The 19,250-nt window shown below is 39.0% G+C and overlaps 1 protein-coding gene across 2 annotated transcripts in view; it reads left to right on the top strand.

Moving 5' to 3' along the window:
* col11a1a (collagen, type XI, alpha 1a) overlaps nt 1-13,171 on the top strand; it is a 132,357-nt gene extending 119,186 nt beyond the window's left edge. For both annotated transcript variants that reach the window (XM_062992005.1, XM_062992006.1), the window contains exons 55-67: nt 4,211-4,264; nt 5,475-5,582; nt 5,798-5,851; nt 5,967-6,020; nt 6,601-6,708; nt 8,018-8,071; nt 8,171-8,206; nt 8,301-8,354; nt 8,827-9,067; nt 9,699-9,811; nt 11,784-11,852; nt 12,288-12,521; nt 12,630-13,171. In XM_062992005.1, the coding sequence (XP_062848075.1) occupies nt 4,211-4,264; nt 5,475-5,582; nt 5,798-5,851; nt 5,967-6,020; nt 6,601-6,708; nt 8,018-8,071; nt 8,171-8,206; nt 8,301-8,354; nt 8,827-9,067; nt 9,699-9,811; nt 11,784-11,852; nt 12,288-12,521; nt 12,630-12,776 (1,326 nt within the window). In that variant the 3' untranslated portion in view covers nt 12,777-13,171. The remainder of the gene's footprint in view (nt 1-4,210; nt 4,265-5,474; nt 5,583-5,797; nt 5,852-5,966; nt 6,021-6,600; nt 6,709-8,017; nt 8,072-8,170; nt 8,207-8,300; nt 8,355-8,826; nt 9,068-9,698; nt 9,812-11,783; nt 11,853-12,287; nt 12,522-12,629) is intronic.
* Nucleotides 13,172-19,250: the final 6,079 nt, after the last annotated feature.

Below are 19,250 nucleotides of genomic sequence, written 5' to 3' on the forward strand. Positions count from 1 at the left end.
GTGGGGTGTTCCCAGTCTGCAGAGCTCAGTATCTATCAAAAGTGGTCCAAGGAAGGAACAGTGGTAAACCGGAGACAGTGTCATGGGTGGACAAGGCTTATTGATGCACGTGGGAAGCAAAGGTTGGCTGAAGAACCTGACTTGCTGAAGAAGTTAATGCTGGTTCTGATAGAAAGGTGTTAGAATACACAGTGTATCACAGTCTTGTTGCGAGCATCAGTGGGATGTGCTGGACAAACAAGTCTGATCCATGGAGGCCCCACCTCCACCACAGCACACCTGCAGGGGTCTAGTGGAGTCCATGTCTCGACAGGTCAAAGCTGTTTTGACAGCAAAAGGGGGACCAACACAATGTTAGAAAGGTGGTCATAATGTTATGACTGACTGGTGTATTGTATATAATGGCATATGTTATGATTGCATTTTATATAAAATAACTAAAATATTTAATGTTTACCAGTGGCTGCTTTCAGCTACATTTATTATCATCATTATTAGCGTTATTATAATTATCATTGTGGATGTTATTATTTTAAGGGGGGGTTTTACTGCATTGCACCCAGTAATTCATGAAAAGCTGCACCCACTGCAGCCATGCCAAGGATAAAGCATTGTAAATCAAGAACATGAAATGTAGGAGCAAACCCCTTTTAAACTTTTGTAGGTTATTGGCAGAACTTTGTAGTCAATGTAGAATGCCAATTTTAGACAGAAGCTTTATTCATAGAGTTGCATAGTTTTGGGTTCTTGGTCCGCATACTGTTGTGCAGATTTGTTTCTCTGGAGCACTTGCACTAATCCAGCTAATCAACAAACCAGGATTTAGCAGATGATTAGATAAGGTGTTCATCTATTATTGCATCCAGTCATAACTGTCCTGACTAATGCTGAAGCTACATCTGATGTGTAACATTATTCAGACTGTTTAATACACTTTCAGCAAAGCATTGTCAACTCCTGTTGCCTCTAGCCTTTAGACATTCTGACCACTGAGACCAAACTAACAAATTTGCCATGGGTTTGTAACATCAACATTTAAAAAATGTTGGTAGAAATAAAGTGAGAGAACAGCAAGCAGAATCTTTTTTTAATTTACATTATGAAGTCACCTGGTTGAAAATAGCAACTAGAAATAGACCTGATTTCTGTGACCCCCAGACTTGGACAGAGACCAAAGACATCTCAGTATAGACTGATGCTGTCCTGAGTTACAGTGATGGGAAAACAATGATCAGTACCTGAGGAAACCTGTGGAGAGAAGTAGAGTGATTGTAGCTGTCATATTAAACTAAACTAAACGCTTCCAGGGTTCTAACCCTGTTTTAGTGATGTGGAAATGTGTATCATCAAACATTTTAAAATCACCTGTCTTTTTATTTATGGCATATAGCAGATACTTTTAGCCAAATCAACTTACAACTGTGGCACAAATACAATTAGTACAGTTTGAGCAATTAAGGATTGAGGGCTTTTCTCAGGGGCCCAACAATGGCAACATGGTGGTGGTGGGCCTTGTGAACTGGCAACCTTCTGATAACTAGTCCATTACCTGAGCTAACCCCTCCCTAGCAGTCTCACTCAAACCTAAACTTTCAGCTGGATTGGTAAAATGGACACTGCCACTGGCCTCTGGAGCAGCAGTTAATATGGCAGTCTGACTGATGAATCTGGTTTGAACATTTTGCTCCTGACACATTGATGCCACTGTTAATCATGAATGGAATTCTGAAGCAGTTTTGAAGGTTTGGACAGGGGCTTTTTATCATGGGGGGACTCTACATAAAAAATGCTTTGGTGAGTAAAGTGCAGTAGAACTTCACTGGATGAATTTAAATGAATTTAAATACCAGCAGTAAGCCAAGCTGAATCCAAAAACATAAGTCTGATTGTTAACAGAAGGAAAAATTGTCCTGTTCTCCTCATGTACATGACCTGTATGCCATGTAAGGTATTAATCTATCAGTATGTAAATATTGACCTATGTACCAGATTCCTGTATGTTTACTGTGTCATGGTAGTGGTTGAATGGCCATTATCATGGCGACACCATGGCACAGTAGATGGTCTGGGCACTACAGCCTTGGTTTTACCAGATAAAACATGAAATATCTTGGATTCAGACTGTCTGCAATGAAATAAAAATTAAAGTAGATATAAGATTAATATTGTATTTAAAAACGAGTGAGCAAACTGGTTTCTAGGTGAGTTTCTAATGTGCTGGTTTTCTGACAAGAGCGTATTCCCTCTTTGCTCTCAGTGTTTCTGGGTATGTTTCTGACCCACAATGTTCCTGATCAGCCTAAAGCCAATGATAAGTACTGAACTGTGAATAGGGATTCATTAACATTTGATTATGCTGCATTCACAGTTTTGAAACTCCCTTTTGGTCTTGATATTGCATTGTCCTATTGTTAATCTGCATTCTTACTCCATCCTCTATGAAAATCTCCATCAAACTTCATAACAAAGCTCTCAGCTGGTGTATGCATAATTCAGGTTCTTCTAGCCTGCTGGTGAATATATTAAACATCCCATCAGCAGACTTGGTCACTAATCAGTAAAGAACTGTGGACAGAAAGAAGACTTTCTCTCTGAGGAGTTTCTCTCCATCTGCATCTAGAACGTAAACCTATGAGTGTATAGCATTTTAACATAGACTTTTAAAGGTCATTTGCTTTTTCATTTAAGATTTCCATAAATTAATCTCTGATTGTCTCAAGAAAACAGCTTTATTGAATGAAGTGCCCTTAACTAAGACACTTGGTTATAAATGATTACATTTTATTGAATGATGGATTTTATAAGAGATTATAGAGTAGTTCAGTCTAAACACATTTGTTAGGACAAAGCTCCAAATACATTTAGATATTAAATATATTTGTAATATAAAGATCTTTGTAGTAGCCTTAGAACCTTAGAAGCATCCATACCTATTTGTTTAATAAACAACCTGCTGGCTGTATGCTGGCATCACCGATTCAATAGTGACAAGTTTGGCTAATAATGAAGTGGAACAATTTAGTTTTAGAGTTGTATAGTCCTCAGACTGCCTTAAAGGTTTAAAGCCTTGCTCAAAGACTTAACAGTGTCAACATGGCATATGTGGGGCTTGAACCAGTGACATTCTGACTATTAGTACAGTATCTTAACGGCTAATGCCAAGTTCACACTACACGACTTTCGGAGTTTTCAGGTCCCTGTACAGTTCACACGACACAACTGGATCTCTTGCAGTCGGGAGTCTTTTAAGTCATTGTGGTTTTCACACTACACAACTGATCAGCGATACGGGGTCACACTGCACGGTCTGGTCTCTCAAACTACGTGTTGTTACGAAAAGAAACGCAAGAAGTGACGAGGGGTTTAATGATGCTATGTTCAAAAATGAAGTGAGCGATCAAAGCTGTTTGTGCGCTGATGGACAGCGTAAAATCAAAGATGAAGAATAAATGAATCAGAGTGGATTTGGCAACACGACCAGCAGGGATCTGTTCTGTAGTGAGCTGGAGGTTAATAAATATCTTTTGCAATGCAACATTGGTATTATGGTTTGGCGTGGACAATAAGGTTACAAATACTGTACAACTTGTGTGTGTGCCGATGTATTCTGATAGAAACTATATTATGCCCCTGTCCTACGTATTTACATCTCCTCCCCCGCGTTTCTCCTCACCCCATAACCTGCATTCTCAATGACTGAAGGTTCGATACCGCACTCACTGCCAGTCCACCAACTGATCCAGATATTTAACATGCTAGATATCTTTCTTCAGTCGGCAAGTGCTCTGCGAGCTGCTCGGATGGAGTCGGTGAACAGTTCACACATAGCGATCGAGAGCCGAGTTTTGAACGCCGAGTTGCCTCCGAGCCGGCACATAAGATTTCTTTATTGATCCCCATGGGGGAACATCTAGCGCCGACCAGTTGGCGAGCGAAAATCATGGCAAAAATTGTGTAGTGTGAACTAGACATAAGCTACCACTGCACTGCATTACAGTCCATCTCTAAAAAGATGCCAAAATATGCATATAAAAACTCCCAAACTGAAATCCCACTCATTTGTACTTGCAGATTTATTAACAAACAGCTTGCCAGCTGACCACCATGCTAGCAGTTCATCAAATTATGCTGTGATTATTATGGAATCTTAAAAAAAAAAAAATTATTATGCTGTACTTTCTAAAACATTTTCTTGATTTGTCCTCTACAGGGACCTCCAGGAGCTCCAGGAGCTGAAGGCAGGCAGGGCGAGAAGGGTGCCAAGGTAAAATTTTACTTAGAACATACAGTAAACACAAATATAATAATACTGCACTATTTATAGCTACTCTGGAAATTACATTTCAGTCGTTTTAGGTCAAAAGGTACAATTTAAAAGCCAAGTTGTGATTTATTCATTTTATATTACATATGAGAGAAATCAAGCCTCTAAAGAAATTTTGGAATATGGCTGCTCAGGTGGTGCAGCGGTAAAAACACACGCTAGCGCACCAGAGCTGGGGTTTCGAATACATCGTATCAACCCTCAGCTTTGCCATCCAGCTGGGCTGAGCGGCCGCATGAACAATGATTGGCCTGTTGTTCATATAGGGGTGGGGTATTAAGCCGGATAGGGACTCCTCGTACCTGATGCACTACGACCTCTGCTGGCTGACTGATGGCACCTGCACAGAGGCGAGGAAAGAGTGCGGATCAGAGCGGGGGTCGGCATTAGTGGAGAGGAAGCATGACGCAATCAGGCAATTGGACGCGCTAAAAAGTCAGTAGAAAAAGGGCAGAAAATGCGTAAACAAAAAATATTTAAAAAAAAGAACTTCTGGAATACAAAATATATTGGATGAATTATTATTATTATTATTATTATTATTATTATTATAATTATTATTATCATTATGGACAGTGTTTCTCCAGAAAATCTTATCTACCCTTGGAGTCTAAGGGCCCCTTAATGGCTCATTCTTTGTTTCTTGTTGATAGCTATCCTCTTCTTCTCTTAGCTTCCAAGCTTAATTGTTTTCCAATTAATTGGTTCTAACCGGTGCCTACATACACAGTGAGGAGAATGGTGGGAGTGTCCAAATCCAAATCAGTTTTAGATTCCTTGCTGTGGAAGTGCTGTTATGCCTGCAAAGAGGGATTGAAGTAATAAATCATGGTTGCTTGTGTTTGCAACATGTGGTTTTGTGAAACAATTCTTTTCATTATTAGGATTATTAAGCTAATTGACATTGTTTTTCATGTGTTTTCAGATTCATTCCAAAAAAGAATAATACACAGGAAAAACTGTATTGAACAATGCCAATGTGGCTAACAGTCAATGCTAGATAGTGGCAGATCAGTTTAGCATTCTAAAAAGAAAGAAAAGCTAGCTAACCCCAAATTAGCACTTATGGGTAAAATATGCTTTTAAAATACAGAAAGAGCTAAAGGAAATCACATTGTTTTTCTCGAGTTAATTTACAATCTCTGTGCAGGGTGAAGCTGGAGCCGAGGGTCCACCTGGAAAAACCGGCCCTGTGGGACCCCAGGGACCTTCAGGGAAACCTGGTCCTGAGGGTTTGAGAGGAATCCCTGGTCCTGTGGTGAGTGTTAATTTAGTTTAAAAAATCTTACACTTTCAAAACACCTGGAGCACTGTGAGGAAAATCAATACTCTCAATATGTGACTGGATTTTATTGAATTTTTTCTTACACTTTTTCATCGATCATTAATCTTTTTGGCACCCGCAGTACATTGATAACAGGTTATAGAGGACATTAATGCCTGATAAAACGAAATGGATTTCTTTTCTTACAGGGTGAGCAAGGACTTCCAGGCTCACCTGGGCAAGATGGCCCACCTGGACCACTGGTGAGAGAACCATCTTTTCTTTTTTCCATCTCATCTTATGTCATCTCTAGTTAGATCTTTGTGTGTGTGTGTGTGCACGCAAACTGATTTATTAGTGTTGGCTCTTTAATTTTAGGGACCCCCTGGTCTGCCCGGCCTGAAAGGTGACCCCGGATCAAAAGGTGAAAAGGTGAGTATGAATCAATTTTTCTTTATGTTAATGTAGTTAATCTGTTCCAGCTATGCCTAACCTCAAGTCATATCATCTGAAGGCTGTAAAATCATTTGGCACAATGTGAACTGTGAATTTATTATTATATTAAAACTTTTAGAACAAGTTAGAAACATTTTATAATTTTCTATTCTATTTATATTTTTCCCCCAATATCACATGCACCCTCCAACATGTGTGTGGAGCCAGTCGTTTCCTTTTACCCATACGAGGCAGATTCATATGGGGATCAATAATCCCCCCTTCAGTTTCAAGGACCAGCCAATCATTTTCCGTATAGGCGCCCATTCATAACTGATATGAACTCATGAGTTTGAAATGTCAGCTCTGGTATGCTAGCGTGTTTTGTAGCTGCACCACCCAAGTGCACTCTTAACTTTCTTAATGCTCTTGTGCAACAAGATTCTCCTTGTGTAAATAGCCTACAAAATAAATGTATTTATTTATTTATTCCAGATTATTTATAAATTAGTATTTATACACATTTTCCTTTGGTAATATTCTGGTTGGTTAATTGACTGATTCGTTGAATGTGCAGGGTCACCCTGGTCTGATTGGACTGATAGGACCTACTGGTGAGCAGGGAGAGAAGGGAGACCGTGGTCTACCTGGACCTCAGGGTACTCTTGGTGCCAAAGGCGATTCTGTAAGTACCTTAATTATTTATTAATTATTTTTTAATTAATCAAGCTAGATGGATGGATGGATAAATGGATGGATTATCTATGGTTATAAATGGTTTAATATTATAGTTAGAACAAAGGGTGAATGTAACAGTGTATGTATTAATATTAAATGGCTGGCTGACTGGCTTTCTGGATGGATGGATGGATGGATTATCTATGGTTAGGTGAATAGATAAATGGGTTAATATTATAATTAAAGGGTAAATGTAACAGTGTACACTGATCAGCCATAACATTAAACCCACCTCCTTGTTTCTACACTCACTGTCCATTTTATCAGCTCCACTTACCATATAGAAGCACTTTGTAGTTCTACAATTACTGACTGTAGTCCATCTGTTTCTCTACATACTTTTTTAACCTCCTTTTACTCTGTTCGTCAATGGTCATAACCTCCACGACAGAACAGGTAATATTTAGGTGGTGGATGATTCTCAGCACTGCAGTGGCACTGGCATGGTGGTGGTGTGTTAGTGTGTGTTGTGAGTGGATTAGACACAGCAGCACTGCTGGAGTTTTTAAATACCGTGTCCACTCACTGTCCACTCTATTAGACACTCCTACCTAGTTGGTCCACCTTGTAGATATAAAGTCAGAGACGGTCTCTCATCTATTGCTGCTGTTTGAGTTGGTCATCTTTTAGACCTTCATCAGTGGTCACAGGACGCTACCTATGGGGCGCTGTTGGTTGGATATATTTTTGGTTGGTGGACTATTCTCAGTCCAGCAGTGACAGTGAGGTGTTTAAAAACTCCAGCAGTGCTGATGTGTCTTATCCACTTATACCAGCACAACACACACTAACACACCACCACCATGTCAGTGTCACTGCAGTGCTGAGAATGATCCACCACCCAAATAATACCTGCTCTGTAGTGGTCCTGTGGGGATCCTGACCATTGAAGAACAGATGAAAAGGAGGTTAAAAAAGTATGTAGAGAAATAGATGAACTAGTCAGTAATTGTAGAACTACAAAGTGCTTCTATATGGTAAGTGTAGCTGATAAAATAGACAGTGAGTGTGGAAACAAGGAGGTGGTTTTAATGTTATGGCTGATCAGTATGTATTAATATTAAATGGCTGACTGGCTTTCTGGATGGATGGACATTTAAACATAAATGTATAGCTACATTGTTTTTTTAAATATAGCATTAGCTTTTTTTAAATTAGCATTTGGTTGTTGCATATTGATTGATAAAATTATGTTACAATCAACATTACAGTTGAATGTAAACTCAACATATTTCATGTCTTCTGTAATTCTGTAGGGCATTTCTGGTGCTGCTGGGCCCCTCGGTCCTCCTGGCCCTCCTGGACTTCCTGTGAGTCACTTCATCAGATCCATGCTTATGTACTGACTTTATATCCTGCTTTGCTGTAAACTTTTCCTCATAAATGGATTGATTTTTTTTTCCTATCAGGGTCCACAAGGTCCAAAGGGAGCCAAGGGTTCATCCGTAAGTAAAGCTGCTTTTATCTCAGTAATTCAGTAATTATACATTTAGTCCACAGTTTGGTACTAACTCGTGCTGTTTTCATGTGTTCCTGCAGGGTCCTGCTGGTCAAAAGGGAGACACTGGGTTGGTCGGACCTCCTGGTCCTCCTGTGAGTTTTCCTTATGCTTTTTGATACATTATGGGTGTTTGGTCTATGTGTCTTACAAATAATGAAGAACTATACAGGGGTGACTAGATTTTTGATAGCTCTAAGAGAGTTCTTCAGAAACCCCAGATATTAGCTAATTACCTTGCAGTCTTTTCTTAGGACTAGTTAGTTTAAAATGCAGCATCATGCAGTTATAGAAATTAAAATTTGTGTTGTTCTTATTAGATTATAATTTAATACAGATAATTGGGAACTGTCTTCTTGTTCCCTATCAGGATAGACTCTTGACAACATCATACATTCTGTTATGGAAGAGAGGTTTAACCAGTCCTTTGTGCAGTAAATGTAAAAGCTTAACAGTGTTTTAATAACCCAACATTATTTAGAAGCCATGTGGTGATTGTAAGCTCAAAGCAGGTAAAGCTAAGTGTCTTAATGTATGTGATGCTGACCTGCTATCTTTGATCATTAGGGCCCCCCTGGCGAAATTATCGAGCCACTGCCAATACGATCCTCTAAGAAGACACGGCGCTCCAGCGATATGCAGGGTGATGATTCAGGGCTGAATTATGGTGAGGGCATGGAGGGCATCTTTAGCTCCCTGAACAATCTCAAACAAGACATCGAGAAGATGAAGTACCCCATGGGCACCAACAACAACCCGGCCAGGACTTGCAAGGACCTGCAGCTGGCTCACCCTGAGTTCCCTGATGGTGAGTGTTATGAAGAAGTCTGCCCTCTAATCATAAGAGTCAGACATAAATCATAGTTTTATTGGCTAACACTAATACAACGGGATGTAATTACGAGAGCTAAATGCTGGTGGATGTAAAATTCCATAAAACTTTGGTCTAATAGGATAGAATTTGTACCTGGGATTGCTCAAGAAAGTATCAGTTGATGTTTCAGTAATTCCAAAGCTGTTCAGTGGGGCTGAGGTCAGGGCTCTGTGCAGACCACTGGAGTTTCTTTAACTCAAGGTCTTTATAGTTCTTGCTTTTTACACAGGGCTCCACAGGCAGGGAAGGGCCATTCATAAACTGTTGCTGCAAAAAGTGAAGCATATAATTTTCTTTATATAATTAATTACACGTTAGCAATTGTTTGGCTGAAACACATGAATTCAAAAATTACAAGGGGTTTCCAAATACCTTCGTCTATATAGTGTATTTGATCTTTTAAATTAAATAGACACCTTGGATTTTGTACTTTTTTACTCCCAATGTAGTTGTTTTAATTTCACCTGATAGTAATACCTCTGCTAATTGCAATAAATCAATAAATTGAAAATGCTCCACCATGTTATTAGAATCAGTGACTGACTGTATGCTTACTTCTCTATAGGTGAATACTTCATTGATCCTAACCAAGGATGCTCTGGAGATTCTTTCAAAGTTTACTGTAACTTCACAGCAGGAGGCGAGACCTGCATCCACCCTGAAAGGAAATCCAGAGGAGTAAGTCTTATTTCTAAATTTGAGCTGAACATCTACTGTTAAGTAGTATTATTTACGTTGGTGAGTGTTTCTGGGTCAGGATTTTCCAGACCAGGACCCGAACGGCTATGAAACTGTAAAGTTTAGTCATTCCTATGCTGATTAGATCTGCTGTGTTCAACACATTAACTATGAGGGACTACCATTAGCCCAACAAATAATAGATCCCTCATCCTCACATGCACCATTGTTACGAAATGATTCTTGGGGTGATCTTAATGTTTTTGACTGATTGGTGTAAATGCCACTGAGTTCATTCCTATTACTTAAAGATTTATTTGTATAGACATGAAAACATACCACATTTCTGTTTTCTTTGGGGCAGTGGGCAGTGGTAGCTCAGTGTTTACGGTACTGGACTAGTAATCAGAAGATGATTAAAGATGGTTTAAGCCCTGCTACCATGAAGCTGCCACTGTTGGGCTCCTAAGCAAGACGCTTAATCCTTTACTGCTTGCATTGCAATTAGTCACAATTGTAAGTCACCTTGAATATAAGCATTTGCTAAATACAGTAAATGTAAAGGCACAATCATCATATATACACTATGTGGCCAAAAATATGTTGACACATAACTGTTTGCTTGCTTTACATCCCATTCAAATTTGAAATGTGTCTATGGATATATGTGGTCATTCAGTTCAAAAAGCATTTGTAAGTTGTACGACATATTAGTGGTAATCACATCCTCAGTAATGGTACTTTTTGCCCTAATGTGCCAAAGTTCTCAAAATGAAAAGCTGTTAAAATGCTGTGTGAATAATCTAATATGACGTTATGTCCCTGCTACAATGTATCCATTCATATATTTACAGGCTTTACAGTAGTTAGTAAAAAACACTTAGGCTGCTCCATGTCTGGGTATGTACTGTAAGCAGAACCTAGATGTCAGAAAACATTAGTGCATTTTGATCTCTGATGCACTGTAATTAGGTTGCTGTAGTCTCGAGTCACAGCACAGCAGACTCAATTATCTAAGGTAGGAATGGCTGGACGTGTTCCTTGCCTCTGCGACAGCGACTACTGTGGTCTGGTAGACACACCAGCACAAGCGGCGGATGAATACAAAAGTAAGAGCATCCTCACGTGCTGTTCTGTGAGTGTCCACCACTGGCCTATGTGTAGAAGGAGGCCTAGGAAATTGCATATATCCAAATTGGGGTACTGCAAAGAGTGGATAAAAATGATGTAGTCATGTGATTTTGGTTTGTATGTAGGTGACCAAAATGGGAAAGTAGAACCTGTTGTTTTTATGTGCATTTTAAAAATGTATGTATTTATTAGGATTTTAACATCATGTTTTACACTTTGGTTACATTCATGACAGAAACGGTAGTTACTTGTTACACAAGATTCATCAGTTCACAAGTTTAATGTCAAACACAGTCATGGACAATTTTTTATCTCTAATTCACCTCACTTGCATGTCTTTGGACTGTGGGAGGAAACCGGAGCTCCCAGAGGAAACCCACACAGACACAGAGAACATACAAACTCCACACAGAAAGGACCCGGACCGCCCCACCTGGGGATCAAACCCAAGGTCTTTTGGCTGTAAGGTGACAGTGCTACCAACTGGGCCATCGCATTTTACAAATCTTACTCATCATGTTCAACTAATTAGTGTGGGTCCAGTACTATGTCACATTTACCAAGTCCTGATATTGAAGTTTTTAAAACTCTAAAAGATTGATAGGTCTGTCTAAAAAATCTCTGTTTCTGGAAGAGCTTTTCAGAAGATTTTGAAGTGTATCTCTGGAAATTTGTACCTAATAACTACAATAAAGCAGCGGTAAAACGAAAAATGAAATAAAAATGAACTGAAATATAGATTGATCACATTTTATCATTGCTCTTTGCAGTGCTAGCAGCAATTTTGAAAACTCTGCTTCTATGTGTTTGATTAATTGTTCTTTCCTTTGCACTTTAAAAGGTTCAGATGTCTTCCTGGCCCAAAGAGAAGCCTGGCTCATGGTATAGCTCATTTAGGCAGGGCCATCTAGTAAGTGCACTCGTCATCTTTCACTTTCATTTTGACATCTTTTTCTCCTCAAGCTAAAAGGTTTCTAAAGAGCCTGTGCAAACGCATCTGTCCTTCTCAGCAACAAACACTAATAGCGAATTTGCTTTTGAAATGCTTTTGAAGTCACACTGACCCGAGGTCTGGCCCACACAAAGCCTGCCCGTCCCTTTCACAAACACATTGTATCCATATTTAATGCATTTCGGAGAAGGACAGTGGTTCTCGCTGAGAAAAAAAGTAAAGAAAAAATCCCACTCGGTCTGCATCTTGGTCCTTTCTAGGCTTTTCTCTTTCTGTGCATGAAAGCATCACATTATTCGAAGTAATGATCATGTGACCATGATGGCAAACCAGATTGATAATGAGATTTCGCAGCCATTAATCCCTCTTCTGCTATTTTGTTTTCATCACCAGCTGTCCTACGTGGATGCTGAGGGCAACTCTATAAACTCAGTGCAGATGACCTTTCTTAAATTACTGACTGCCTCGGTGAGGCAAAACTTCACCTACACCTGCCACCAGTCCATAGGCTGGCACGACACCAAGGCAAACAGTTACGACAAATCTTTGCGTTTCCTCGGCTCAAACGATGAGGAGATGTCCTACGATAATAACCCCTACATCAAGGCTCTGATCGACGGCTGCTCGGTAAGAAAATCCCCTAATTCAACCACACCTATTGCTATGTATTGTGTGTATAAAATCACTTACTAATATCATGTTTCCTTCTGTTCTCTTTCTGTTGTTTCCTTGCAGACGAGAAAGGGCCATGGAAAGACTGTGATACAGATCGACACACCCAAAATCGACCAGCTTCCTATAGCAGACGTCATGATAAACGACTTTGGTGATCCCAATCAGAAATTTGGGTTCCACGTTGGCCCTGTCTGCTTTCTTGGATAAATAAAAAGATAAAAGAATGACATCACAATGACAAAAACTTGACAGGAAGGACTTTAATTGTACCGTCAAATCACCCAGCCTGTGTTCATGCCACATGCAAGTTTTGAATAATTTTGATGTTTTTTGTTGTGCCACATCACATCACCATCCGAGGGCATGAACCATGACAACATGATTTGGTAAAGAGGGAAAGGTGAAGGACTCAAAGCAGGCGTGGCTGAACAAAGAGCTGGGGAAAATAATGGAGAGGGAACGTATGATGAGACAGACGAACCTTCCTCACGGAGTCTATCGGTGCTGTACAACAAACAGTATACAGAAAAGTCCACAACTATGGTGCTTTATTCAAATATTATTAAATAGTCCTAATAAATAAGAGGTGCTATAAGACAGAAGGTGTATTTTGATATGTGTAATTATTATTTTGTACATTGTTTTTTTTTTCTGATTTCACTTCAAAACTTGCATGTGTATCAGCATTTGCTCTCCAATCCACATTATAAATTAAAGAAATGAGTAAATAAAATATTTTGAGATAAATACTGTAAACCTTTTATAAAGTCAATAAAAACAAGCATTGGAACAATCACTTATTTCCAATGCTAAAGTATTTCCTTTGTATATATTGACTACCTGGAAAACTTCCTCAAAGCAGAAATGTACCAGCACACTGTGCTTGTTCGAAGCAACCCAGCTTTTATTTAATTTTCATCACATTTTGGTTTTTAGTTTTCAATCTTCAGTCATATACCTCAATCTTTCCTAATCTCCATAGCGAAGAGAGGCCAGCGTGCCCTGTATATAACTTGGAGTTTATATATTTTGGGTGGGGATTTAAAAAAAAATGAGATTTAAAACAAGTAAAGCCAAAGTAACAACATATCTGTTTTTAAATAAATTCTTCTGTGTGATGCTTTTTCAGTGCAGTGACCCCCTTTTTTGTAACTAAAATAAAATGTTGTTAACATTAAATGTTTTAATGTGCTTTTTATGAATCATCTGAATATTAAAACTGGATTCCAGACCAATCGTGAAACTAATGCGTGTGCTCTCAGTTATTTCATCATCCACATTTACACACAAAAAGTTTGTTTAAAACAGCCAAAAGAAAACGCTAACTGCTGCATATTATTTAGCTTCAAAATCATTATTAGGAAAAAGGGCATTAAAATTCATGGGTTCAGCCTGTTTGCTGTCACAGCGAAACCATCCTGGACAGGTCAGCTCCACATAAAAATCCATGCTGGATGCAAGCAGTGTCCGGTGGTAGACTGGCTGTTCCGCCCTCTCTTTTCCGTTTATAGCTGTTGGCAGTTTTAGGTTGTGAGACCAGAGATAGGGACGTAAGTCGTACACACAGCGACTTTAGAGTCGACTCGGACTTGTTTCAAATGACTTGGACTCGACTCGTGACTCGCAAAAAATGACTTGTGGACAACAAAAGTCAGCAACATTAGTTACGTGTGACAATTATATATATATATACTGTATATATATATATATATATATATATATATATATATATATATATATATATATATATATATATGATCCGACATCATTCTGATCGTGTCATTTTCTGCTCTCTAATAACGCTTAACCGGCAACGCACACAATGGCTAAATGTTCCAGCCAGCTTCCGATGTACAGATGAAGCGTCGCTCCCTACTCCCTCCTTTGAATATGAATCTCACTTAAAATGGTGGAATACCCTACATAGTGCACTTGACAGTAACAGATAATGTGAATGGAACGCTCCTACAGAATTGGCACTAATGATTGAAAAAAATGCTGTTATTTGCATGTATTTAGTTTGCAATCTGTTGTTGTTTTTATCTGAACTTACATATTATTTGTTTATTTCTATGCTACATTTCCAATATATGTTTTGTGTATATTGACTCGTGACTTGACTTAGACTCTAGCCTAATAATTCATGACTCGACTCGGACTCGTATTTTGTGACTTGTGAACATCTCTGTGTGACACTCTGTGTGAGGGATTAAGCAGCTGACACATTTGTAGCAACCAGATCTCAGTTTGTATCCGTTCACTGTCTTGTCTCTCTGTTTCAGGCTGCAGATTTTGCTTAGAATTTATTTGCTTCTTTATTACTTGGCCCTTTTTATATTTTGTTATTTCTTTTATTTTATGCTTCTTCTTTTTTTACAGTCCTAAACTGTTTCTATGAAATTTTTATTATTATTAACCACAGTTCTACAGCCTTTAATAGTGAACAACTACATCAACCAGACATAACATTATGACCACTGACAGGTGACGTGAATAACACTGATTATCTCTTCATCACGGCACCTGTTAGTGGGTGGGAAATATTAGGCAGCAAGTGAACATTTTATCCTCAAAGCTGATGTGTTAGAAGAAGGAAAAATGGACAAGCGTAAGGATTTGAGTGAGTTTGACAAGGGCCAAATTGTGATGGCTAGACGACTAGGTCAGAGCATCTCCAAAACTGCAGCTCTTGTGGGGTGTTTCCGGTCTGCAGTGGTCAGTATCTATCAAAAGTGGTCCAAGAAAGGAATGGCAGGGTCATGGGCGGCCAAGGCTCATTGATGCACGTGGGGAGTGAAGGCTGGCCCGTGTGGTCTAATCAAACAGACGAGCTACTGTAGCTCAAATTGCTGAGGACGTTAATGCTGGTTCTGATAGAAAGGTGTCAAAATACACAGTACATCACAGTTTGTTGACCAGTCAGGGTGCCCATGCTGACCCTTGTCCATTGCCGAAAGCGCCAACAATGGGCACGTGAGCATCAGAACCACAGAGCAATGCAAGAAGGTGACCTGGTCTAATGAATCACGTTTTCTTTTACATCAGGTGGATGGCCGGGTGCATGTGTGGGAAGAAGGCAAGCCGGCAGAGGCAGTGTGATGCTTTGGGCAATGTTCTGCTGGGAAACCTTGGGTCCAGCCATCCATGTGGATGTTACTTTGACACGTACCACCTACCTAAGCATTGTTGCAGACCGTGTACACCCTTTCATGGAAAACGTATTCCCTGATGGCTGTGGCGTCTTTCAGTAGGATAATGCTCCCTGCCACAAAGCAAAGGAATGGTTTAAGGAGCACAACAACGAGTTTGAGGTGTTGATTTGACCTCCAAATTCCCCAGATCTCAATCCAATCCAGCATCTGTGGGATGTGTTGGACAAACAATTCATGGAGGCCCCACCTCACAACTTACAGGAGTTAAAGGATCTGCTGCTAACATCTTGGTGCTAGATACCACAGCACACGTTCAGGGGTCTAGTGGAGTCCATGCCTCAATGGGTCAGGGCTGTTTTGGCAGCAAAAGGGGGCCTGGGCGGTGCAGTAAGAGAGCTGCTGGGAGCAGCTCTCAGAACTCCAGTTCCCAAAAGCCCCATCACTAATTACTACTAATCAGATACACCTGCAGGATGCTGCATAAAAGCTCACACAAACCATTGCTCAGTGCTGCACCTTTGTAGAGGGGCAGACAGTATGGTATTTAGCAAAAGGAGAAAAGAAAAAGAAAAGGAAAGCTACAACAAAGTAAAAGAAAAGAGAGAAAAATAACAGAAAGCTGAAACAAAAAAGTAAATAAATAACTGAGATACAAACTCAGAAAGAAATCTGTGCGAGCTGAACTTAAAGGGTTCAGCTCACTGTCTAAGGTTATTTCTGACAAAACAAAATTTTTGTTGAAGGAGTATTTTTAGCCCTAAGGCTAAGGATAATTTTGTGTTGGACTATTTACTATTGTCTTCCTTTGTTTGAGTACGCAATTTTCGGCGTCTCCTTTGTTTGCCGTTTCCCGCCTTTTTTACTACCACCTTTTTGAGTGCTTTTCCCACTTGTTTGTACATGTCCCCAGTAGAGCAGTCGTAAAGCACTGCTCTTCGGTTCAGTGAGTTGCTGGTTCAAATCCCGCCTCAAGCACCCAACAGTAAAAGCACACAAACACAGTCTCCACACCTCATACCTTATTTCCTTTGTTATATCGGTTCACTTTCACGGTTTACCGTAAAATAATTAAACCAGGAGCTCTGCTCTTGGGTTCACCTAGCTCATGGTTATGTGTCCAATCAAACATCATTGGAAGGGCTGTGTACCGACGCTCCCCATCCAACCTGACAGAGCTTGCGAGGATATGCCAAGAGGAATGGGCAGAAATGTCCAGAAACAAGTGTGCCAAGCTTGTAGCTTCTTTCCCAAGACGCCTTGAAGCTGTAATTGCTGCCAAAGGTGCATCAGCCAAGTATTAGGCTAAGGGTGTGTACAGATATGTAACCCCTAAATAAAAAAATTTTGTCAGTAAAATAAAATGGCATATTTTCTAAACCTTGTTTTTTTTACTTCGTAATTATTGGTGATTGTGTGTAGATGTTTGAAGCAAAAAAACAACAACTCTATTATAGAATGAGTCTGTAATGTAATAAAACGTGGAGAAGGTGAAAGGGGTGTGCAGACTTTCTGGCTTGACTGTACTTTTGGCCATTTAGTGTATTAGCAGAGGAGCCAAGAAAGTCAAAGATCCTGCACAAGATAAAATAAGTGTTTGAAGACTGGTGATGGAAAATGGTGGTAAATAAATTAATTTTGCACATAAATGCAATCCATCACGCATTAAGCCTAATTGGCAGATGCCTTGCACATCTGCGAGGAGGAAGAGAATGCCCTCCAAAATTTCCTCTTCTGCTCATTTACAGGTAAAAGCATAAGCTTGTTTTTGAAATAAGTGCAAAGTGTGATCTTTTTGTTTTTTAATATGTTTCAGTCAGTGAGCAACATTATTATTATTATTATTATTATTATTATTATACATGATATGTGGTTGGTAAATTAGTCATTAATTAGTGAAATTCCTGAGACTGGTAGAGCAAATGCAGCATGCAGAGGGTGAACAAGCTACTGTGTCTATGTGTGATTGTGTGAATGAATATACAGTAAGTGTGTGCTGTCCTGCGATGGATTGGGGTCCTGTACGGGGTGTATTCCAACCTTAGCTACCAATGTTTCATTGAGTCTTGTTTAAGGATATGGTGATGTAACAATGAAAAACAAGCTCTTGTCCTGCATTTTGGAGACATGTTGCAGGCACCAAATTTGGAATAAGTGCATATTTGTATTAGGAAATACCTAAGGCTACCACTATCAGACACTACCAATAACTGCCTCAAGGGAACAAAAGGGAGACATGCTTCTATCTTTGCCTCCTAGGGACAAGCTCTCACTCTCTCTGTCTATCTCTCTCATTATAAAAGGTTGTGTGGTTACACCTGTTGGCTTTTTAGACCACAGTTTGGTTTCATGCTCTGTTTTTCAGTGGTGTATAAAGTACCTGAAGGCCATACTTGAGTAAAAGTACAAGTATCTTACCAGAAATTTACTTAGATAGAAGTAAAAGTCACCTTTTAGAATATTACTTGAGTAAAAGTCTAAAAGTATCTGATGTTTAATGTAGTTAAGTATTAAAAGTAATTTGATATTAAATGTACTTAAGTTAAAAAGTAAAAGTAAATGCTGTTAGTATAAACTGAAGCAGTCATTTAGAAAAATATTAAGATTGTTCTTTTAAGCCTGTAAACCAACTTAACAAGGTTTTTTCTTCCTTCCATCTGAACATGATTTGTGCCAATTTGTGATTATAATCAGCTGTTCACATCACCTATTTGAAATCACATCATTATTTAGTTGTTTTTTTAACCTTATTACGAGGACTAAATTGCCCTGTTCCAACTTTTTTTAGAATGTGTTGTAGCTTAAAATGCTTATGTATGTGTATATTAAGAATGAAGTTGACCAGACAAAACATTAAATATTTTGGGTTCATAAAAGATGGAATAAGAGTCGATGTAAATGTAAAAAACACTGCATCTATTTTATTTGCATTTTCTATACTGTTCCATTTTTTTGATTTGGGTAGTACATTCAAGTTATAGATACTGTATATATCCCAATAACCTAAAACAACTGAATTTTGGCAGAATTCATTTAAAAGCAAAACTCAAGCAAGTTTAACTAAACGTGTGGCACTTTTAACCCTTTAATGATCTGCTCAACAATTAGTTTAATCTAAATAGCTGGGTAAAATAAGCTGTATTTAAATAATCTTTTTTGGGCTGTATCTACTCCCTGATTGGCGTGTGTTAAACTTAAAAAATATTGGTATTCTTACTTTAAGAAAACACCATTTCTAACTTATGTGTCAACCTGAAGCAGCAGCTGAAAGATCATCCATAAAATGTTGAAAGTTGAGTTCTTGTTGAGAGCATTAAAGGGTTAAAGACGTGCATGTTCCTCAGCACCATGAATGTTTCCTCTGTCAGTGTAATACAGAAGTCATCTGAGGAAATATTTGTCCGTAGGTGAGTTTTTAAAAATGATGGGACACATCATGTCTGCACTGAATTAATTACAAACTAATTTAGTGAAACGTTTTATTTGTGGTTCGAATGTAATCGGTAGCTAGATATCTGAACAATGTTAATGC

The sequence above is a fragment of the Trichomycterus rosablanca genome, chromosome 3, assembly GCF_030014385.1.
Source record: "Trichomycterus rosablanca isolate fTriRos1 chromosome 3, fTriRos1.hap1, whole genome shotgun sequence".
NCBI lineage: Eukaryota > Metazoa > Chordata > Actinopteri > Siluriformes > Trichomycteridae > Trichomycterus > Trichomycterus rosablanca.